The sequence below is a fragment of the Cylas formicarius genome, unplaced genomic scaffold (assembly GCF_029955315.1).
Source record: "Cylas formicarius isolate icCylForm1 unplaced genomic scaffold, icCylForm1.1 PGA_scaffold_6__28_contigs__length_40554024, whole genome shotgun sequence".
Classification (NCBI taxonomy): domain Eukaryota; kingdom Metazoa; phylum Arthropoda; class Insecta; order Coleoptera; family Brentidae; genus Cylas; species Cylas formicarius.
Genome location: NW_026844347.1, coordinates 3677878 through 3702423, shown reverse-complemented (window position 1 = coordinate 3702423; position 24546 = coordinate 3677878). Strand labels below are relative to the sequence as shown.

The 24546-nt window shown below is 32.6% G+C and overlaps 5 protein-coding genes across 8 annotated transcripts; 2 read left to right on the top strand and 3 right to left on the bottom strand.

The window, feature by feature from the left end:
* Positions 1-43: 43 nt before the first annotated feature.
* LOC132702776 (interferon-inducible double-stranded RNA-dependent protein kinase activator A homolog) lies at positions 44-2584 on the bottom strand. 2 transcript variants are annotated; one of them, XM_060671540.1, is made up of 4 exons: positions 2233-2584; positions 1897-2117; positions 1687-1843; positions 44-1611 (listed from the first exon to the last, which is right to left on the bottom strand). In XM_060671540.1, exons 1-4 carry the CDS (start codon positions 2464-2466, stop codon positions 1381-1383), a joined length of 843 nt encoding a protein of 280 aa, XP_060527523.1. In that variant the 5' UTR covers positions 2467-2584; the 3' UTR covers positions 44-1380. The 2 variants fall into 2 exon arrangements, with proteins under 2 accessions (XP_060527523.1, XP_060527522.1); XM_060671539.1 differs by having other exon boundaries at positions 1669-1843; positions 2233-2583.
* Positions 2585-2907: 323 nt separating this feature from the next.
* On the top strand, positions 2908-6824 carry LOC132702777 (lys-63-specific deubiquitinase BRCC36-like). The gene is made up of 4 exons (XM_060671541.1): positions 2908-3123; positions 3179-3389; positions 5228-5431; positions 6432-6824. The coding sequence occupies exons 1-4, from the start codon at positions 3001-3003 to the stop codon at positions 6671-6673; spliced, it is 780 nt and encodes a 259-aa protein (XP_060527524.1). The 5' UTR covers positions 2908-3000; the 3' UTR covers positions 6674-6824.
* A 1562-nt stretch (positions 6825-8386) lies between these two features.
* On the bottom strand, positions 8387-10544 carry LOC132702774 (cyclin-dependent kinase 8). Its single transcript, XM_060671536.1, has 2 exons — positions 9396-10544; positions 8387-8903 (listed from the first exon to the last, which is right to left on the bottom strand). The coding sequence occupies exons 1-2, from the start codon at positions 10539-10541 to the stop codon at positions 8667-8669; spliced, it is 1383 nt and encodes a 460-aa protein (XP_060527519.1). The 5' UTR covers positions 10542-10544; the 3' UTR covers positions 8387-8666.
* A 96-nt stretch (positions 10545-10640) lies between these two features.
* LOC132702771 (elongator complex protein 2) lies at positions 10641-20180 on the top strand. Of its 3 annotated transcripts, none has more exons than XM_060671531.1 (12): positions 10641-10752; positions 11284-11572; positions 11626-11844; positions 11904-12182; positions 12247-12536; positions 12593-12788; positions 16636-16788; positions 16849-17014; positions 17069-17313; positions 18792-19038; positions 19892-20012; positions 20071-20180. In XM_060671531.1, exons 2-12 carry the CDS (start codon positions 11506-11508, stop codon positions 20128-20130), a joined length of 2043 nt encoding a protein of 680 aa, XP_060527514.1. In that variant the 5' UTR covers positions 10641-10752; positions 11284-11505; the 3' UTR covers positions 20131-20180. The 3 variants fall into 3 exon arrangements, with proteins under 3 accessions (XP_060527514.1, XP_060527513.1, XP_060527512.1); XM_060671530.1 differs by lacking the exon at positions 10641-10752 and adding an exon at positions 10786-10915; XM_060671529.1 differs by lacking the exon at positions 10641-10752 and adding an exon at positions 10972-11106.
* On the bottom strand, positions 20140-23514 carry LOC132702775 (THO complex subunit 6). Its single transcript, XM_060671538.1, has 4 exons — positions 23140-23514; positions 22696-23085; positions 20522-20684; positions 20140-20460 (listed from the first exon to the last, which is right to left on the bottom strand). The coding sequence occupies exons 1-4, from the start codon at positions 23250-23252 to the stop codon at positions 20140-20142; spliced, it is 987 nt and encodes a 328-aa protein (XP_060527521.1). The 5' UTR covers positions 23253-23514.
* Positions 23515-24546: the final 1032 nt, after the last annotated feature.

Here is a 24546-nt window from a genome sequence, read left to right as displayed (position 1 = left end):
TGATATGGAAAAATTTTATAAATAAATTAGAGTTTTATTTTCCGCCGCATTATTCCATAAAGTTTCAGCTGCGTTTTGACGCTTTCCTGTTATTCATCTATTGCAAATTCGTGTGGTGGTTTTTTGCTCGATTAAATATAAATGCGTTAGTGGTTGAAATTGTTATGTTTTACAGTTGGTTTGAATTTGGGAAACAACTCGTAAGGTCTCAATTGATCAATATTTATGAATAAAAATAAGCCCGTAAGTTAAAAAAGTTATAACTATTATATACAGTACTAATAATTGCAGTAACAATTTATATCCAGTGATTATTTATAATTGCCCGCTTCGGTTTGTCTTTTCGCCACACTGACTAGCGAGCGTGGCGCTCCGCTTTTATAAAGTGCAGCGCCCGTTCGCATCAGGGTTGGAACATTCAAACCCGGGAAAGGGGAGGTCCAACCCCAATAATTTGTTTCAGTATTAATGTAATGATTTCGGTGATTTCGGTACCATGAGTTTAACACATCCGAATACTCAAAAAAACTCGTTCTGAGCATTTTCTCTATCACCACCATTGCTTATTCTCGTGAAATATTTTGTTTCAGTATTAGTTTTACGTCACCATCAGTTTAATTACGCCTTAATATGAACAAAATGTGAAAAAAAAACGAAAATTTAACACCATTAGCCAAATTAAAAAAGTGACTCACCAGTGCAACTCTGTTTTCATCTTTTATAGACGAATATTTGTTGACCCACTTATATGCTATAATTTGTTTTTAGAACGTGGGCGCGCAATGGAGATAGTAAATATTTACATATTATATATTCATTTTTTAATCTTTTAGTAATTATTGTGGTAAAAAATTGTATTTGCTTTTTAATGTTTGTTGCTTTTAGTTTTAGATTCAGTGGTTGAGAACTAAAATTTTGTGGAAATTTCATTTTTGTTAATTTCATTTATAAATTTTATAGTTTTATTTATTGAAGTTTAGACAATAAAATATGCATATTTTTATCTTAGTTTATGACCACCTTGGATCTCAAACACAAGCATATCTCAATGGTGGGTTTTCAGTTTCTTAACTTGTGTTTCATTTTAAACTTAAAGTACAATTGAAAATAACGGAAAACAAACTGAAATATTTTATTGCTTTTGTTTTATTCTCTATATAGGCAACATTTATTTTGTTTCTTAATATGTATGAAAGCAGTTTAAATTACATAAATTATATAAACATTTAAAAATTACAGCTCGAGTTCAAAAACTAGTCAAATAGCACTATTTAATATACATCAATATAAAAACTATATTTGTATATATATAAAATTTATTTAATTATATACATGTCAATATATATCTATTAAATACTTTACAAGTTATTACAATTTTCTTCAATTAAATGAATTGAACAATGTAAATTTAAAGCCATTTAAAAGCATCTCCACCGTCTGACAAATAAGACTCTGCATTGCTTTTTGCTTTGCATCACCAAAACTAAAGATGTACGTTTCATTTATTTTCAATGAATACATGAAGGGGTTTGACTGAATAAGTTCAAGTTCATGAGGAAAGCCTCTTTTAGTCAATTCATCAGTTAATTTATCCCAGGTATTTATCTCAATCTGCAATTTAGAAAAAATTACATATAGTTATTTTTTTTTTAAATTTATGGAGTTTACTTCAGCAAATTGCATCACCTCCTCCTCAAGTGACTTCTCCATTTTTTTTTTATTATTTGTACTTATTTTTGAAAGTTCTAGATATTTGGAAATAACTTTCTCATAGTTTTCTATTTTAACATCTTCTCTTATAGGAATGTTAACCTTACATGGCTGAAGCTTGTTTCCAGTAACTCTGCAATGGCATTTCGTCAATGCATGATAAATGAAAACATATACCCTATTTACAAACTCATCATCCTTTTGGCTGCATTTTGCTTAGCAATCTTCTTTGTAGAGCCCAACCCTTGTGAATTAAAACCAGCAAAGCAGCACTTGATAGAAAACTGTGTTTCAACAGCTAAGTCATCAAGATAGGAGGGTGGTGGAAACTTGTTGATTGAAGAAAATTCATTTAATTGCCCTACATAATTGATCTGTGGGCCTTTCTTCTCATCAATGTTGTGGGACTGTAAACAAAGTTGGCGTTTAGTGTTAAACCAACAAATTCGTTTAGATAAATATAAAAACAATAACACAAACACACTCAAACCCATAACAGACTTATAAATGTATCTACCCTACCCTAGGATTTGAGTTGGAAATTTTAAAAAAACTTAAAGCATTTTCAGCAGAGTTGGCCTTTGCATCCTTTTTGGTTCGCCCCACACCCACAAACACTTTATCCTCCACTCTCACTTCGCACTTGAAGGATTGATTGGGGCTTTCGCCGATTACATCTAACGTATTATATTCCGGAAAAGGTAAATGTTTCAACTGCGAGAACTCTTGCAAAATAGACACAGCAGACTTAAACATTCTTATTGTTTGTTTATTTGTGACTATTAGCAAAACATTGAAATATTGATACTCGTAATAGGGGAACCACCTTTCAACTTTATCAGAATATGCTACCCATAGAATGATCTATATGTACTTATAACTTGAGAGAGTAAAAAAAAAAGTAAGTTGACACTCCATAATAAACCTTTATTTTATTTGACAGAAACATCGTACGACTGTACGATATTACATAAAATGTAATTGGCGCGAATCTCCATAGTCCTAACTTTAAAATAGAATAGAATAATGTTTACAACTAGCATCAGTTAAAATTATTTATAATAAATCCAAATCATGTTAGTTCAAGTGTTAAAAGGTATTGGTGGAAGTGGTGGAAGGAATTTTTTAAAATAACGAGTTGAATCTATAGTGTCCGTTTTGTGGGGAGGATATCCTATTGATCCTAGCGATTGGCCGATTAACAACAAAAGAAGATGAAATTCTGTTGTCTGTGCTTGTTAAAAATTGTTATGAAAAAAGTTTATCCTTTATAATTATTTTTTAGTTTAAATGAAAATGGTCCCTGATAAGTATTTGAAAAAGGTTATTCTGTCATCGGATGTATTCGCAGTGTGTATTCAACATGCACTTACCACTGAAAAACAAGAAATAATGGGATTGTTGATTGGCGAGGTGGATTTATTACTTTCATGTAATGTTTTCCCTTAGACCGTTTTTATTCAATTAGGTTGATGAAGAAGCTTGTGTCTCCCAGGTAACAGCTTGCGTTATACTGCATCGTAGCGACAAACAGCCAGATCGAGTGGAGATTTCACCCGAACAACTTTGTCGTGCTTCAATGCATGCAGAACAATTAGCAGTAACGCTAAAAAAGCCCATGAGAGTTGTTGGATGGTATCACTCTCACCCACATATTACAGTATGGCCAAGTCATGTTGGTAAGTACATTGTATTGAACTTGTGAAAATAGGGATTTTGAGCCAAATAAGCCTTAGTAAAATCAAATACAAGGTGTTTAAGTATAGTTCTCAAAATTGTGATTTTTCTACTGGTCATTCTGTTTTTTATTGGATTACATTATGGTTCTTCATATAATATTTGGAGGGTATTAGTTACACTCTATTTCATAACTTTTGTACAATTAGTAGGTAGAATTTTAATCAAGTAAGTTAAAGTAAATTAAGTATTGTGAATTAAGCAAGAGGCATCGTAAGTGTAATTTAGAATTTTTTAATAATTGGATATCATGTTTTATGTGTGTTATCATTGCCCCCCGTAATTATTAAAACTATATAATATTTTTATAACATATTTAGGGATATCAGATGTAATTGTAGAAAAGCATACCTTTACACAGAAATGATTTTTGAATTCAACCGATTTTTCAATGCTTCACGGTACAAAATTTGTGTATATATTTCTACAAAATCATTTTAAAAGGATTGAAGATGATTGATAATTGACAATAAAGGGAATATTAAATCAAATGCCTGATTTACTGCAAAAAAAAAACAAAAGAGTTATTTGGTAGATTCTGTTGGATCTTGTACGTTCAGTGTAATGGTGCTCATAAAGTTATTAAAGGAGAGCACTTCAATACAAGTACTCATTTATTGTACAAAGATGTCTTATTGGAATTGGCTAGGTTTCCTTTTCTAATTTGTTGGGGAATCTCTCTTCTATAGCTATGATTTGCCTTTTGTCCTAATTTTTGGTTGTTTTATTTTAATAGACAAATAAATTTACAAATAATAGGGTACATATTAATAAATAAAAACTTAAGAAAATTATTCCAATGTTATAAAAATGGTTTAACTTGCCCTTTGTCTAAAATGTAGATCAATATTGCATTTTTCTAATAGCAAAAAGTTATTGAGCACCTGTCTGCCCCTTGAAGGATAAACATACGATTAAATAAAATAAAAAGAATACAGCAATCTTTATGTCGCGTTAAATTTACCAAGATAGGAAAAATTTTATAGTTTTCTCATGAAGCGTTTTATTGTCCGGCTTACTAAGGTAAAATTTTTTTTCTTCATTTGTTAGATTGTTTATGGTGCAATCTTATATGTAAGAACTTACCGAAACGTTTAAGCGATATCCCCGGTTTGGTCATAGTCATGTGTCTGATAAGGTTACGAAAAAATAGTCCTGTTTTGATCAGGTTTAAACCAAACAAAATCATTTTAACACTGGGATGGGGTCCACATTCACTTATTAGATTATATGATTTCATATCAACAATCGATTGTATGTAATGTTTAACTGTGAATCATCACCTTTACCCATTCATACAGATAAGTTCTAGCTGGCTATTATAATAATAGAATAGTATTACCGGAAGCCGAATTTTTCCTTTTTCGTGCGTTAAGTCTTACTGGTAATGTTCCTGAAACCATAAATCAGGATTAACTGACTGCAAGATTGCCATCGAACCCACTGTCCTGGGTATCATGTGCAAACGTACAGGGTGTTGAAATTTATTAATCTTAAATTCACGTTTTTGGTTTAACAACTCCCTATTATTTTCTTTTTGTTCATTATGTAGCTATTTAATTTATTAATGTTAACTCCAATTTTAGAAATTTAGTTCAATTAGTTTTTGTTAGTTTCGCCGCGTAGGTAGAACAGAACTTTCCTTATTCTGAAACATCCTATCGTTAATATAAGCCAATAAGGTATTTGGAATTTTTACCATTAATAATAAACATTATTATTATTAGTATTGTTATCACAACAGTTGTGTTTAAGATACCTTGTCTTGATATTTTTTTAGATATTAGAACGCAGTCAACATATCAAATGATGGATCCACTGTTTGTGGGTTTGATATTTTCGGTATATCACACAGATCAAAGAATTAGGAGCAACCAAATACAACTGACTTGTTTTCAAGCTCATCAACGCAATTCTGAACTAGAGAGGCGTGAAGTTCAATTAATAATAGAAAATTCTCCACTGCAGGGATATAATCTAGAAGGTAATTCCACAGAAGTTGTAGTCGATACTAATCTATTATTTACATCAAAAACCAATTACAGCATGGGATATCTGAAATATGTATAAATGTTATTCAAGAAAATATAATGATCCACTTAATTTAATTCCTTTTGTGGTGGTTTATTTTTTTGTATTTCTTTTGTATGCGGTTCTACAGGCAGAATTATTTTCCTTCTGATTTTTTCCATTATCCAATTAGCTGCTGCTTGGCAAATATATGCCGTCCATACAATATGGAATTCTATGGGTTGGACAGGTTTAGTTCAAAAAAGAAACCAGCATAAAAGAGGCACGATTTATTTAATGTAGTAACTTTTATCGCTGCAAAGTAACCCATAATTTTTTTTCATAATTGTATGCAAGGTATTGACGCTATATGCCATTGAAAATTGTACCTAAGAAAATGTAAATTTTACTTGTTCAAATTGTATCATTAACAGTTTATTGTCTTTCTTTATTTACGCTTACCTATATTGTACTATACCTCTGATATACACATTAGGCTTAGACCAGACTTTAACAATATGATAAGTTTTTAATGCAAAAGATAAATGCGCTTTACTCTGTCTTTTTTCTTACTTTTGCAATTTATTTGTTATTTTTTTATAAAAACCTTACACAAGATATTGTCTAAGATTTTTGGCAGGTTTCTCGCGCTGGTCAAAATCGTTTATGTTTATAAAACAACTTTTATCACGTTGAGTTCCATTCATGTTATTAACCATTCTGTTAATTTTAGGTTCAATTTTAAACTTGAATTACAGCATGAGATTCTTATTTTCTATTATTTGACAGTTTTGCATTTTGGAACAATATGGGCCGCATTGTGGTTGTCAAGCTGTCCATTTTGCTTGCTTAAAATTTCACGAAAAATTAATGTATTTAATTAAATTAATTAAATTCCTATTGTTTCGGCTACAATATTATGGTTTATGGACAGATTAATTAATTGCTAATTTTGCTTTATTTGATTTTTGCAGGTATTGCTAATTTACCAAAAATATTAGTTCAAGAGGAAGTAGAAAGCCATAGTGTCAAAGATAATGAGACAATCGACCCTGTTGCAAGATTACACAATGATGCGTTTAAAACGGTAGCATTAGTTCATATTGTATCAAAAGTTTCAAGGCCAATGTGTGACGATCTGGTAGAAAGACTAAATGTTACCAATTGGCGCATCAAAGAATTAGAAGCGTTAAAAAAGGAATTATTGGACTCTTAATTACGTTTATAAATTAAAATACAAAGTTTACTTACTGTATTTTTTTACATGGGTTATTTAATAGTACCCATTTTTTTGCAAAAAATAGAGGATTTATTGAATTGCAATTTCGTTTTTTTATTTCAGAATATTGGTACCTCATTTCATTAAATAACAAATAAGTAGTGCAGATTAGTTTCAGGATAAATTATTGTACAAAACGCGTTTTGATGATTTTTAAACGTCCAAGATATTTTTTATATACACCAGCTGAGCATTTCACGGTTTATTTACATTCGTTGGTGCATAATTGGGTATTGTTACGAGTAAGGCGACCGTTTGCGGTCCAAGAACCCTGGCTTACTCAGAAATCGGAGCAAATCTGGAATGTTCCACCCCTATCGTTAACAGGCTGTACGTTCTATAAAAAGAAGCACCCTCTCACCTGCTTGCCAGTCAGTCAAATTGGAATAAGAAATCGGGCGACGTGGAAATATTCAACGGATATAAATAGAGACGTTATATAAGTTATTAGTAGCGTGTAGTGAACAGCAGAGCGGTGATAAGAAAAGGGAGACGAATGACAAGGACAAAGCGGCAAGCGATGAAAACAACTTCTCGGCGGTCGGCTTATGTCGTATACATTTTATACATATCGCCATTAAATATTGTGTTTGTTAATTAAAGGTTTCATTTTCTTCTTGTTGTTTAAATAGTTAGTAACTTTGTTATCTTTTTGACTGAATAAATTTTAAGTTCCATTAAGTTTTACGCGGAGAGTTTAATTTTAGTGAATTTAAAAACAACAGTATTTTAGAGTAAAGAATGGAAAAGGTGATTCTTTATTAGATCCGTCCGTTCCTAACAAGGCAAAATAGAGATCAACTTATCGTCTCTATGAGTAACACTCAAAATTAATTTTGGTTGGTCAGAAACTTATAATCTTTCTATCAGACCTACATAAAACACAACATTACATTACACTAGCATACTTCAAGTTAAAGAACATTAAACATTTAATATAATTCCGAGATCAGCCGCACTTCAATAAACAAATCCAATAGACTTCAGAAAATTTTACAGGAAATACAGTGTGAGAGGATAGAGTAGAATAGAAGTGTGCATTTACATTCTTGAGTTATTATTTTGAAGGGAATACATTTTTTGTTTGGTTTAAGTTTTACGCAAAGTGAATTATTTAATTTCACCCTCGCGTTTAACAAATCCGAACGATTTTAGTTAATTTAAAAAATAATCTAAGTTGCTTCTTTCATTTCGCGCAGCGTTGGAAGCAGAACGTGGGAATCTCGAGACCCATTTATTTACACGGTATTGGCATTCATGCTACAAATATAAGCAAGGTAATAGACGTTATTGGGCAAGAGGTCTGCAACTATCAGGAAAGCTCGAGAACAAATCTAGAAATTTAAGCAGAAGAAAAACCAATATTAGCGTTTTTTTTCTCATCTCAAAAATTTGGTTAAAAATGCCCCTATGTTGCAATTACTAACCCCGTATATGGGGTTGTCCTGTATAGAACATAATGATAGAGATCTTACAGTCGGCAATGATGTTAGAATCGAGTTTTCGAAGTGTTTTAGGAGCGCGAGCATATATATATATATATATATATATATATATATATATATATATATATATATATATATATATATATATATATATATATATATATATATGTATATATGAATACTATTTTTACTTAGTTTTTATTTTATTCCATCAAATTACAACAGTTTTAATTTTAATGTTGAGATCCATAACCCGCTTGCGGGACCACCAACTTGAAAGCTCTTACATTTGTCACTTGGTTTTCGACTTTTTATACAATTTTCAAGGTCATAACAATCTTTACACTTCATATAGAAACAAGACAAAAATTTAAAAGCGAAACCAATTTAAAATTCATGCTTTTTGTTTTACAACACAACACGAAACTCAAGAATTTTTGCACATAAATAGTAACATTAACAACAATTACAAAAACATACAAAAATTAAAATCTTTGAGCAAAATTTTGTTGTTGCTGAGCATTACTATACATGATTTGTTGCTGATGAAACTCTTGCTGTTGTTGGGAAATAGGAATTGTTTGCGAATTCACCTGCCCTGGATGACCCCCAGGCCCAGTTAATCTCACCCTTTTTGCAGGATTGTGATTATCATTTTGATTTGATTGTTGCTGTTGTTGAGATGGTTGCTGTTGTTGTTGCTGCTGTTGCTGTGATTGTTGCTGAAAACATCAATCATCATTTTTCTAATTTTGACGTTTAATAAATTGACATATGAAGTTTGGAAAGAGACATTTAAAATTTTATTCACATGAATAACAGACCATTCAACTGCCCCATTTTTTTGTTAATTAACCCTTATTGCTTTTTCTAGAAAATGTACAAATTATGGATTTTTTAATGTGAAAAATGGTACTGGATTCTATTAATGCTGAAGTAGTATTGGCAGCTTAATCATGAAACACCCATCACTTAAATGTTTCCTAAAAAAAATAAAATTTTGTATATTGTTATAAATTGTTTTCTATCTTGGATGAATATTTGCAGGGTGTTCCACCGAAAAAATCGTCGATTTGTTATTAGAAAACTATAAGAACAAAAATTTTAATCAAACTGCAGTATATATTATTGGTTTTTTGGATATCCCGGAAAATTCTAGATATATTTTAAGTCATTTTCAATTGTGAGATTTCTATCAACTACATACAATTTACCTGTTGTGTTTGTCTTTGTTTATTGTCAGATTTTTCTTCTTGGTCATCATCTGTTAAAAACTCCCTTTTTGGATATGGAATAGGGCACCCTGCAAAAACATCTTGTGTAGGTACTGGTTCCTCGAGAAAGTAAGGATCTTGCATTGCTAATTCAGAAGTTATACGTTTATTTGGATCCATTAGAAGCAGTTTTTGTAATAAATGAAATGCTTTACTATCAGGTTTTATTTTATGTCTATCCATATATTTCATTAATGAGCAATTGACATAGTTTGACTTTTTAAAATCTTTTAACAATGTTGGATGCTCTGGCATTTTCTTAATATCTTCCCAATCTTTTTCATGAGGGAAACCCATGACATTAAATATCCTATCAAGTTGATCATGATGATAAGGATTACTAGTTTTAATATCTTCTTGACGACAATGAAATATAGGTTCAGAAGTTAAAAGTTCAGCAAATATGCACCCAATTGCCCAGATATCTATAGCTTTTGTATAATGTCTTGCTCCTAAAAGTAATTCTGGGGCTCGGTACCAAAATGTAACAACAACTGGATCTAAATCTGCAAGAGGCTTTAATGGTGCATTAAATAATCTTGCAAATCCCATGTCAGCAATTTTTACTCTACCTCTTTCTGGTCCTTCACCCATAACCAAAATATTTGCAGGTTTCAGATCTCTATGCAGCACCCAGTTGGAATGCAAGTAATGAATACCATCCAGTATTTGATATAATAGAGATTTTACCATACCTTTGGGTACCATTACAGGTTTTTTATTAGCTTTTGCAGCCCTATGAAATTTTATAATGTGCCAAAGATCATGTTCAGCAAAGTCAAACATTAGCCATACTTTGCGATCATTATGTGATAAAAATACTTTTACCAAATTAATTACATTTGGATGTTTGAGCTCTCGAAGAAGAGCAATTTCTCGGCAAGCGGACATCGACAAGCCAGTTCCCTCTATTTGTTTTAGTGCATAGTCTCTATTATCGGAGCTATCTTTTCTTCTGCCTTTATAAACGTGTCCATATGTGCCTCTACCCACCTTGCACCCTTCATAGTCGAATAAGTCTTCAACTTTTACTCTCTCGTTTTGGGTTTTCATTTTGAATTCGTAATCCATCATGAAATTTGTCATAATACAATAACTAATAAATTCCTTGTAAATATTAACCACACACCATAAACAAGCACATCTTCGTCTTCTTTTCCTTTACTGTTTGAAGTATGTTAGGGCCTCTTTCCATAAATCACAGATGTATCAAGAGAATATAAGCGATTAGCGCAAGAAGGACGAGTGACGTACTTCGACCACCGATCAAAAGTTATGAAAGGAGTCACATTGTTCTGTAAGAAATTTGAATTTTAAGCCAAATTTACTGCAATAAGAGCATAAAAAAGCACAAATAATGTGTAGTAGTACAAATATTGTTCAGAGCCAATTTGATAAATTGGAAAATAAGACCTACGACGCTTCATACAGAAAACTTTAAAGAAAAGAAGAACTTTTGGGTTATGTATATTTAGAGTTTTTAATTTAAATGTTATATTGCAAGCAAATAATTTGAGAGAACATGAAAATGTACTTTGAAAATTGCTATATTTCAACTAATTGTAATCAAACGCCCACTGTAGCTGACTCGAATTTAAATGATATAATTGCCTTTGGTTCTTCAAACGCTGTTCTTATTTACGATCCACATGTAAGTTTAGCTTTGCTTTCAGCAAAAGTTGGTTTGTATGATCTAATATAATAAAAAAATACGCAGTCTCCAAATTTATTTTAAATTGTGTAAAAAGTGACCCTCTGCGCGCATGTTTTGTCACAGTTTTGATTAATAGGATGGTTTTAATACAACAATTTTATTATTTTTATTCAGTTTGGAAGCGGAGGAAAAATAACACACACACTGTTAGGCCACAAGAAGCGTGTAAATTCTGTACGCTGGATAAAAGGAAACTGTATCAAAAATGAAATTGTTTCGGGAGCTTCTGATGGCACAGTTGTTGTATGGACACAGAAATCTGATAAATTTGAATCAACTATTTTACTAGGAAATAGTCTCGGTGTCAACATTGTAGATGGGGTCTATAAAAATGGAATGACAATTATTTGTAGCTGTTCTATGGATAAAAATACAGTTAAAGTTTGGCTCAGGATTCACGACAGTAAAGTAGTCTGTATATTATACAACCATTTGGTGTAAAGCTATTATTTTTAGAATTTAACCTCATTCAAGAACTCAGTTTTGGTGATTACAGCTTGTGTGTGGGTTTAAGGCTGTTCACTATACCAGTTACCAATGAATTGTTAATGGCTTGTGCAACTGATAATTCAAAAATACACATCTTTATCCAGGACGATTTAAAAGTGTTTGAACAAACTTCTGTACTTACTGGGCATGATGATTGGGTTAGAGGTCTTGATTTTGCTGTTGACAGTAAGCAACCAAGCTCTTAGTCATATCCAAGCAATGATATAGATATCTACCTATCTTAGGGCATGGAGATATTTTACTGGCCTCTGGATCACAAGATTCATTTATTAGGCTGTGGAGAATCACATACAGGGGAGTGAATGGTAATGAAGATGCTAAGAAGGATCAGAGCAAGGTGCAAATTAAATCAGCTGCGCGAGCATATAACATTTTGTTAGAATCGGTTTTGGCTGGGCATGAAGGCTGGGTGTATTCTGTAAATTGGAGTCCAAACAGCTTACAGCTTTTGTCAGCATCTATTGATAAGACAATGATTATATGGGAATTTGATGATCTGTTAGGTTTGTAAAACTTCCAATAAAATATATTTTGTATACTTTCTTTACTTCGAAAAATCTTTAATAGGACTTTGGACTGAAAAAGTTAGGGTAGGTGAAGTAGGTGGAAACACCTTGGGTTTCTATGGAGGTTTCTTTGGTGCAGCGGGTGACAGCATTGTGGCCCATAGTTATCACGGAGCCTTCCACATCTGGAGCAAAGTTCAAAATGAAGAGTGGAAGCCCTCTGTTACAATTGGAGGGCACTTCAATGAAGTAAGTGATTTGCAATGGGAACCGAATGGTGGATTTATTTTTTCCATCAGCGCTGATCAAACAACCAGGATTCATGTTCCGTGGTCGAGGGAAGGAAAACAAGTAATTTTCTGAATAATGCCTGCACGTTTAGTACTTCAAGTATAGATTTAATTTAGGGTACCTGGCATGAGTTAGCTAGGCCTCAGGTACATGGTTACAATATGAGTTCGCTGGCTGTGTTTTCTGGTTACAAATTCGCGTCAGGCGCTGAAGAAAAAGTTATCAGGGTATTCAATGCTCCAGCAACATTTATAGAGAATTTGGGCAGATTATGTGCTATGAATGAAGGGACTTCCAACAATGGAAGTTATGGTAAGCTCAAAATAAGGTTCAATTTTTTAATGTGGGCTCTATAACATATACTTAAAAGATTATACTCAAGTAATAATGTAAAAATAGCACTTTTCAACAAATTAATTATTTTATCTATTTTTCCAAAACATAGCTCAAATTCAATGTCAATAAGGGTAATTCCCTCAATTGTCAATTTTCAATGACTTACTAAAGCATTTGATATAAATACTAGACCAATAAAACTTAATGAATAAACTTTATAAAAAAAAGGGATCCAGGGTAATATACACTAATAGGTTAAAACACACTTAATGAACCCACCAGTGTAAGGAGTACCTATCGCTTTTGTAGCTGTTATGTCGCCGTGTTGCATTGGTGAATTACAAAGTTTTATTGTATATAGTCCCTATTTATAGTATGTAGTGCCTATTTTCTGAACCGTTATTTTGCATTAAGTTAAAAATTAATGCTGACAAGACTACATAGTCTTCAACCTAAGGGAAAATCAGCACATTGTACTATTCTATTGAAAATAATTTAATTAAATACACATAGAAAAAGCAAATAAAAATAATTATACCATTTTGGAATGGTTGAAGTGCTCTCGGACGTCCGAGAGTGTGTCGTGGGTTCTGCGGCGGTAAATAATGCACTACCAAACTTACTGAAAGTTACACTACAATCTTCAAACAAACAATAATAATCGCAGCACTTCCTTTGTCCCCAGGAACACCGTCCTGTTACGCGTCTTCCGGCCGTCTACCCTAATCACTAACCGATTTAAATACTTAAATTCTAAGTGGCTAATGTAGTAAATTTGGTTCAGGCATCGGTTTAAATATGCTTTTTTGAAATTGGGGTGATTCACCATAGTCACGTTTAAATATTTCTGCTTGATTAAAAACGGCATCTTGTTCATTAATCCAAAACCATTAAGTGTTTTTGCGTAACAATTTTACAAGCGGAACTGTTAAATCGGCAAAATTTTCACAAAACCTACGATCATAGTTTACTAACCCGAGAAAACCCCCAAGTTCCCGCATATTTCGCGGCTTTGGAAAATTTTTAATAGCCTCTATTCGATTTGGATACCTTGAGGCGAAATTATATGTCCGACAAATGTAGTATTAGATTTAGCGAATGCGGATTTTAGCAACTTAATTATCAAATTAGAGTCATAAAGTTTCTCAAAAATAACAGATAAGGGTTTTAAATGAGTTTCAGTAGCTGGTGAAAATATTAAAATGTCATCAACATAAACATGGGTAAAAGATAACGCTTCGGGTCCGAGTAATTTGGACAAAATAGTATGTTTGTTTATTAAATAAAAATCCGGTAACACAACGATGTTCCTTACGAATTGGTACTTGCCAACAAGAAGCCGTCATGTCTAAAGTCGATAAAAATAACCCACTTTGAAAACGTGACAACAATTCGTGCAATCGCGGCGGGAAGAATGTGAAATTTTTCCATTTTGCTGTTTAAAAATCGAGAATCTAAACATATCCGAATAGATTTGTTCATTTTTGACACAACCGTTAAAGGCTATACATATTCTGTTTGTCCCCGTTCTATAATACCCATTTCTACCATTTCATCAATTTGACGTTTCGGCTCAGCGCGGTACGAAGCTTAAAAAAATGACGTGGATTCGCGCATTTTTATTTCGTGTTCATATTTCGTTGGTAGTCTGGGCGTTTCAGAGAAAATTTGACTAAATTTACTACTATACAAGAAATGTCAAATTTTTCTTTTACAATTTGAACTGGAAGTAAAACCTGAACTTTTACCTTAATAGTTTTCCCCCCAAAAGCAGCAGAAATGTTCATATTAGAGATTGGTAATACTGGTAAATTTTTATTACACCCCTGTAACTTTAACTTTAAACGTATCATCTAATTTCCTTAAATAGCATTCGACTTTATCTATTGTTTTTCAACCCGCAATAAATATCCTTCTTTGTATATCGGGTGAAAAATGTTTTTCGAGATATTCCACTAGTTGGCCTTCGCGTAGGTTTTCAGTTAAAAACGCGGCTTGTGCTACCTTTTTCAAAAAATAATCGGCTCGGTTACCTGATCTGAACACGCCATAGTTAATTTCGAAGAATAACTCACGTTCTTGATTTATTCCCCAATATTTATTTTTAAAACAGCCACTAAAATTTGTCCAATTTTTAAATGAACTTTCCTTAGCGAGCACCCAATTTACCGCGGAACCCCGCAAGGTCGTCAGAGCCAAAGAAATCTTACTTTCCTGTTTAACTTTTGCATCGTCCAAAAATTGCGTTAATTTTTTCAAAAAAATTATTGGATGCACGCTACCGCCCGGATAAAATGTAAAGATCGAACCCCACCAATTCACGCCATAAAGATATATGTTTGTCGTTAGTCACACTTTGCGATTTTTTAACAGAAATGGCCACCATGTCGGCCAACTGTGCCATACTAACTTGCATTTGTTTACATCCTCCAAACTCGATTTTAAAGTACTAGTAACAGTAGTACAAGTAAACAATATAAAAATCAATGCTAAGAAAGAAACAGGTTGATATATATAAATATCGACGTATAGGTACACAATTTTCAACGGCGGATCAAGTTTATAACTCCGAGCAAGCAAGAAATCGTTTAAATTAATTTCGCAGAAATAAACGCACCAGTCCCAACGGTTCACGCAGCCGTCTCACCTCTCTGTCTAAACTTCAAGTCGCGTCGACAGCCGTGCCTTTGATATGCGCTATGACGCTGTCGCTGCTCAACGGCTATGAGGATTCGTGCCGGAACGAAAACGATGGTGTATAAAATGTAGTCACAGCTTTCTTTCAAATGGCTTCATTTAACCACTCGTGCCCCACGTTGGGCACCAAATGAAGTGCTCTCGGACCAGTGTCACCAACTCTCAAAAATATTTATCCCCTAAAGTTTGTGTCAAAAGCCCCTAAAATCGCCTTAATTATTGAGTTGTCCCCCTAAAAAATATTTACGGTAGACGCTTTATAAAGTTACGCTTTCGGGGGTAGCGTAACTTTTAAAAGCGGACATTCAGAGGCGTGATTAAGAGATTTGTAGCCAATAGCCAGTTAGAGTGGGGAACTAATTTGACGTAACTTTATAGAGCGTCTACTGTAATTAGTGTAATTATAAATTCATATTCTCTCACTGCCGCCTGATGCGTATGAACTTCTACCGGCCTTATACAAAGCTAAAGTTACCAGACACCCTGATTTCTTTGCAATAACTTGAAATAGTTAATTACCGTGAAGCGGCAAACTTTGACCCTATTGTCCTATGGACATTAGCGCTCAAAGTAATTACAGTATTATAGGCTTATTAAGGTTGCTATCCAGAGAGGGGGGTTGATCATGATCTTTTGCTGGGAAGATTCGCTGTACTGTCTCTGAGCTTGCGCAGAGACTTGCAATCTGTTTCATTTCTCCACAAGTTAGTTCATTAATGAGTCGATTGTCCGTTTCTTCTGGAACGTTTACGTTTTCATGTCCTATTTACAATATGTGTGCTACCTTCAGCAAACTATCATTGCACTGTGTTTTATGTTATGATGGTTTCCAGGCGTTACTTCGGCAACTTCGATTGGCATCGAGTTATCCGGACTGACAAGTCTTAACATTTTCTTTCTCGTTCTTTTTTTTTCAATTATAGGATTGGTATAATTAAGATTATTATTATTATTATTATATAAATATCAAAGATTTTTTTTTTGTTCTTGGGGTTGTCATCACAGCATTCTGCTGTAGTACTTTTCTTACAATGTGTATCGCACCTCACTGTCACTTGCTACAGAAGCTCTGAGAAATTGGCATGTCACTTATTCTGCATCAGTTTGTGTTCATGTTTGCTTATAGCTTCAAATTGGGTTCCGAAAGGCGCTTCAGTGCCTTCGCTCGGTTTGTCAAATAAAGCGGTATACAATGAGGATAATCTTAATGATGCAACTCCAGTTGATAAAAAGAATCCTTATCCAGAGGAGTCTCATTTCAAGGCTCAGCTTTTAACTGGTAAATAACAATCGTGAATTATATATTTAGAGGTTTCAAGATGTCGTTGTTGTATTTTAGAGCCACCTACAGAGGAGACTTTACTGCAGAATACTTTGTGGCCCGAGACCCAAAAGTTGTATGGCCATGGTTATGAAATATTTGCTCTGGCTGCCTCTCCGGACGGTAAATATTTGGCGTCGGCGTGCAGAGCCACACAAACCCAACACGCTGCCATATTTATATGGTAAATTTTTTCTAGCATTGTTCCAAAAGTGAACTTATCGCTATTTCGATTCAGGGATACTACCAAGTGGCAGCAGACCCAAAAACTGATGTCGCATCACCTCACAGTAGTTCAGATGAAGTTTTCCCCAGATTCCAAACGTCTTCTTTCTGTATCACGCGATCGTCGCTGGACGATATTTTTCAGAAACGACGAGAACGCGTTTGAATTGATTAGCACTACCGATAAGAATAATTCAATTCACACAAGGATTATCTGGACGTGTGCGTGGACCCATGACTCCCAATATTTTGCCACTGGTAGGAAATGAAGGAAAATCAGAAACGCTAGAATTTCAGGCCTATTAGCGCTTAATTATCTGGTTACCTAGCTGTCATACACTGCCCTAGTTACTAGACTATTCCAAATATTTTTAGAAATATGTAGTGGTAATAGATTCTAAAAATCTATATAGAGTAACCTTACGTATAGTAGTATAGTAACATAGAATTTGATTTTAATATAGTTACAATTTTTTGGATTAAAAGATCCTGCGGCCTTGCATTTTTTTGCACTTTTTTCTTTTTTGCGAAATTTTGAATAAAAAACAATTTTGAAAACATCGAAATTGCAGATTTTGCTAGTATAAGTTATGTTTATGAGTTCGATACAAATTCACCAATAATTATTTTATTTTGTGGTAAACTAGGAAAAAGTAGCGCAAAATAAAACGACCTGAATTTGGTTGAAATTTCGGATATTTTTGCAAGAAAAACAGTATTTATGAAGTCTTGCTAATATTCTGAACAATTTTCCAAACATTGAACTGAGGTGGTTTTTACTTTATGAAAATCCATTTATCAAAATAAATAAGAACTAAAAGTTCAAATTTTCACGAAATTATATATTTTGACACGACAATTGTTTCGACAACTTTATCAAAAAAAAAAATAAATAAATAAATAAAAAAATATATTATTAAAATTGTCGAAACAATTGTCATGTCAAAATATATAATTTCGTGAAAATCTGAACTTTTAGTTCTTATTTATTTTGAATTTCCCAAACCATATTTTTTTATAGTCCATAAAATTCTTTTTCGTAGCTCTGCAATCATATCGTATGCTAGAAAATTTTCTATAAAATAAAATTTGGATAACATATTTGGTGACCTTGTGTTACCCCCTCCTTTAATTGCGAATATGAAAAATAATTCTTACAGTGTCCGATAAGTTTTAATTTTCCTCGGGTAACCACAAAAAAAATGACAGCAACGAGGCGGAAAATGATTAGCTTAAATAAGTAATTTTAGTTTATTTCAATTATAGAAATAGATAGGTGTTCAGCAGCCAAGCAGCAAGATTTCTTCATCAATTATCAAATCAGTTTTTGTAAAATAAACATTTTTTAATGGTCATCTAAAATTGCTGTTTTCATATCGTTCGAAATTATAATTGGGAGGAGGGAGTCACAAGATTTGATTATTTATTTTTATTTATTAATTACCATAGAACTAGAATTTTAGATTGATTGGGGTGATGAGGTGGGAAGTTTCATGTGTCCTATTTTCGAATTTATTTTAATTTACTACAGATTACACTATCGACTGAAATCTAGGTGAAAAAAAATTGAAAAAAAAAATGCTTTGAAAGTGTGTTCTTCATTATCTACTGTTTCCGTATTTTACCAATTTTTCTTTAATAAAATTATTGAGACTAGATTTTTGGCCTAGATCTTGCCCCTATTCGTCTATATTTAGCGGGGTGGAATGGGCTTGCCTAATTTCTTTTGTGTTTAGGTTCGAGGGATGGGAAATTGGTTGTATGGCACGAAAATTTAACAATGGAGCCGTCGCTGCCGTTAGGCAGGTATGAGGTCGCATGTGAACCCTTGCAGTTTGTTCGCGAATCAGTCACTGCCGTCGCGTTCGGACCTAACTTCGTGCATGCCGCTTACCTGGTAGCAGTTGGGTTCGACAGTGGCGAAGTACAAGTGCTTAATTGGCGAAATTTCCAATTTACCCTCGTCTTACGATTATCTACTAGGTAATGTTCAATTTAGTTTATTATAATACTATTAAAGTCTGAATCAACTAAATTTTTAATGCATTGAAATTTCTTAATTTAAATTTTGCAGCCAAAATCAAATGTACCTCCTTGTTAAATCTTTCGGCACTGCCATATATCGTTTCAGTCGCCTTTTAAAAATAAAGCACAAAACAGAACAGTATTATGCCAAATTTTCTATTTGAGCATGGACAATCGATTTTAGTTTCCGGGTTTTTTTTTTTTGGCGACTATAATAGATTTATTTATTACCATTTTTTGTTTTATTTTGATATTAGTGGGTGTGATGACACCGCGTGATATGGTGATAAGTTTAAAGTATTGGAAATTGACAAACCTGACATTTATAGAAACAGAAATCATAAGGAAATAACCATGATTAAAAATATATTTGGCCAAACTGTACCATCGTACGTGATGTTATTGAAAATACATAATAAAACATAATGAGTGAATCTGGATCCTGCTTTGACCCCGCATCTGCCCAACTAGACGACTGTGCCACCAAACATCTCACTGCCACTAGGTAGATTTAACTAAATATTGTTTTATATTATTAACAGTTACTGTCGTTAAAAACTGAAAAAAATAGTTATTATTAAAAAATTAAACATTTTACTGTTAAAAAGTAATTTCCAAATATTTTAAAAACTGGAATATATATCTGTTAACTCACTGGAGGTTGTGTTTAATGTTTTATAATAATAGTTTGATGGCGGCTGTGAGCTGATGGTTTTCATCAGTTTATAATCACAAGGATAGTATTACTGCATTTTTGTACAAGAATTAAAGCGCAGCTATAGTAGTTTAACCTTTTTTTTTTGGTTTCTAGTGACGCCCACCATTTGACAGTTCGAAAATTAGAATTTCGGCCTAGATTTGGAAGAGCTGGTTACAAAAACAATAACGAAGATAACATTCTTCAGCTGGCTAGTTGCAGTTCAGATACTTCTGTAAGAATTTACAACGTTTTTGTATAAAATATTAATAAAATATTTTTTTCTTTTTAAGACATATTATTATCATCTACCACAAAACAAGAACATTGTATTTCTTTGTTTATATTTCTAAAAAATGTTATTAATACAGAAATAATTGTTGGTCCTTATACATGAAATTGCAGCACACATCAATTTTGGGACTGGATCCTGCAATGCACATTACTTTAAAAGGTTCCTCTTGTCTCACTACAGTGTAAGCGGTCGCTCCGCTAGTAGGTATTTCGCTGACGATATCGCCGTTAAAACTCGATTGATAGAAGAACTTCGCTCGACCGCCTGCAAACACCTTGTCTTTGTAAATATCCGCCACATGTATGCCTTTATCGTCTATTGGGAATATCATAGAGTTTGATAGAAACCTGTAATGGTAAAGGGTAAGCCTTGGTCCTCCACCGCAGACCTTAAAACAATAAAAATATTTTCGCATAAACACGTCATAGTCAAGAAGCGATGTTTCTCACCACATAGTCATCATTACAATCCAACGCCCCAATCCAAATTCCTAAATCGGGCCTCGCCACTTGGCTGTTAGCGTGAGGCTCAATTTTATCGACCACTTTACCACTTTTGATGTCCCATATATTTACAATACCATCCTCTCCACTTGAAAGTAATCTATTTCCGCTAAAATAATTGAATAACTAATCCCAGAGGTTTATGCCTGATTGTAAATTTTAAGAAACATGTTTCTGATCTATATAGCAAATCCAATTTTGATCAAGTTTATATTATTATATCTATAGTTCTATTTTGCAATTAAAACTTGGTATTACTGCTTTTTTTTTAATATATAAGGACTAAATATATAATAAAAGTATGTAATAACTTTGTAATAGTTTTGTTTAAAAAGTTAATTGAAGCAAGATATCTAATCTATTTTTTTTTTTTAAATAACCTGTAAGTCTTAACCAAACAATAATTCTGTCTCAAATAATATCACTATTAGTTTCTACAATACACACAACAAAAATATCAAGCCCACCAAGACCTGGGAAAAATTCAGAGGGAAGCTCAAATTAGAGCAAAATTGTGTGTAGTTGATCTAGATAATTCTCCACTAGAAGAGAAATGTTGCAAAGTATTGAATAAAATGACTTTATACCATAATAGGTTATGCCTCCACGTACTTAAATGATGTCTTGATGGCATCTGTTGCTACAAATGGACTATTATACTAACTATACTCAATTTGGCAATGGTTACTTTCTACTGCAGAAGAAATACACACTTTTCTATATATGAATTAAAAAGTGACAACAAGCCAATACTAAGTAATATATAAAATAATGTTAAATAATTTTATTTGTTTATTTATTATTGTGTTTATAAATAAAGTCCAATCCTTATTGATTCAAGTTTTAGAATAAGTCAATATTGTTCCAACATCTCAATACATTCTCTGCGACATATATTTAGTTAACTTTACAGTCAGATTGAATCCGTCGGAGGCAACTTGCAATATATAAAATGAAAGTTCATTATGGAATTTTTGTAAGCCAGCTAGAATTGAACTTAAGTTATACAGAAATAAAATTTAAAAATTATAAAACTAATCAAATATAAAAAAAATCTACAGATATTTTCTTCTTTCTTCTACCCCCATCTGTAAAATACCCAATTATACACTGACCTAGCGTGCGGGAAGTGCCACTTAACCATGTGAGGATTGACTTAGACTCTAGGCTACGGTGCAAGGCTCAACTTAAAGTTAATGTATACAGATATTTTCTTCCAATTGTTACAAAGAAAGTACTTTGTGCATCCATCGTTCTGTCACAGTTCTCACACATATTTCTCCTTAATTGGCTCTTTCCGGTTGGCTTGACATGAGCAATAGGTGCAGGTTACACCTTGCTACATTCTATTTTAAATTAATTAAGTACAAATCTCCTGAATATCTTTTTAACAAAATCACTTTTCAAACAGATGTTCATAACTGAATCTAAGAAAAAATGTTATATTGAGAATACCACAACATCGTAAAGAAATGTTTAAAAGATCATTTTCGTATATCACTTTGCTCTGCGGTTTATCCTTACCCCCTACTTTCTCCTAGGACTCCTCTCTTTATTGAAAACTATATTTTATGATTAATGTATTATAAACTCTGTGTAACATATTTAATTTTGTTTATTTAATACTTATTTTTTCTTGTTTTCTTGGTTTACATCAAATTGAGGCTTGAACAGTGTCTGGCTTTGCTGGACATTGTCTGCGTTTTATTAGGCCTTTTGTTTGCCTTAAAATTGACACCCATTTTGTAGTGTAATATTATGTATATTTGGCACAGCAATAATTGTATATATTATTATTATGTATATTGTATATATTATTATTATTATGGGTTTGAGAGCAATTGGATGTTTTTGGAGAGTGAATGTATGTGTTGTTTTCCAAAAATGTACCCAAAAACTAATAGTCATAGAACAAGTATAGTGTTCTTATTTTATTTTAGATATAACTCATCACATAACTATCATTATTATTACTGCAATATTCAGCATAAATTTTAAATTGTTACAAATACCTATTTATTATTAACTCCAACCAGATAGCATTTGGAAAATAAATTATCTGATACCTGTAGAAAACTTTTTCATAGATAAAATGCAACAGACTTATAGCTTTTACTTACTTTTTACAAATACAGTGGATGTAGTCTGTGTGTTTACTGAAAGTCTTTAATGTCCTTCTCTGTTCCAGATTAAATACATAAATTTTGTTGTCTCCGCATCCTGCATAAATAGTTCCAGCATCTTTGTCATAAACTATACAGTTCACTTCAGCTTTATTGAATTCATCTTCGCTGTCGGGAATTTCGATGGTCCATAGAGGTTGCTGATTTCTGCCAGTCTTAATTTGTTTCCAAGCATAACCATAAATCTCTCCAAAGCCTCCAACTAATAGATGATCACCAGCACTAATCAAGCTGTTAATCTGATAATCTGGTTTCACTGTAACTTTGCATTTGGGTACCAATTCTTCTCTAGTGAGGTTTGCTTCAGGATTTACTATTTTGGACAAGCTACAATTGCAAAACTGTTAACTTAAGATTAAAATTCCAAGAGTTGTTACTTGCTGGAATATTGACAAACATCCATAAATATCGCCAACAACTAAATAATTGCCACACGGGCTCAGGGCCTGCGCTAAAACAGTGTTATAATACTCTTTATTTAATTTATTGACCATTATAGGGCTCTCATCAACACAAAACAAAGCTAACCGATATTTTCCTGTGCTTTTCTTAGGCCCCGATTGCCATGAACTTTCGGCAAGTCTTTTCTAACTAATAATACATCGTCTTTTCCGCTACTAAGAAAATCTGCTATATTCACTGTAAAAGTTGTATCGGGCTGATTAATGTTGAATAAATTTATTGTGAGTTTAGTGCATTTTTCGGTTTGTCGTGCCGGTTGTTTGCACTTTTCACGCCGGTTGTAGGCTGGATGGCCCAGAATGTTTGCGAGAGTTCCAAAGTTCTTCTTCTTACTTTCTTCAATTGCCTAAGTCATGACGATCATTCGGCCAACGTCTAAAGTTCAAATAGTCGTACGAACAAAATACAATCCCCGAAGGATGGGAAAATTATCCTAGTTTTCTGCCCTAACAATTGTTTACAACTTGTATTTTTGCCGAACTAGTGTTATTCAATTTTTTTTTGTGTTACTTCTTTTCGGCTTCGTCTTGAGCACAACTATTGAAATAAGAATCCGTGACTTCGCAGAGGATGAAGTCTTTACCAAAGCAGTTTGATAGGATTTTCAGTATGCTTAAGAACTAATTTTTTTTGAAATTATTGAGGTTATGGTGCTTGCTTTTGACGCCTTTGTATGGTTTGTATTTACTTTATCTTTTATTGCGTTTTGGGTTTATATATATATATATATATATATATATATATATATATATATATATATATATATATATATATATATATATATATATATATATATATATATATATATATATATATATATATATATATATATATATATATATTTATAAAAATAAATGGCATAATTGTATATTTTTAAGAATATCCTGATTAACTTTAACTAAAGTTTTATTGTCCATAATTACGTCCATTATTATTATAAATACACTAATGCACATTAAATTCAATAACTTAGGGTATATATTTTGTAATAAAAAGAAAATAATCATCAATGTACACCCTGCGTGACGTAGCCTGAATAACATAGCACATCACATTAGGAAAGAATTCACCTAAATGCTTAAATTAGAAATCTGAATCTATTGACATGGTTCACCAATTGCACCTACGCCGCATGAGTGTTTTTAAAAATTATAAATCTATTTTTCTTGGGGTTCAGAAAATATTTTCTTTCTTGTCGAAAGCGAGTTGTGCTATCGACACACAGACTGATCATAAGATTCGACTTTTCGCTTTAAGTGACGTCATTTTCCAATTGAAGCATCACTGATACTCCTTAGTTAGAAACATTGCCATTAGATTATATAG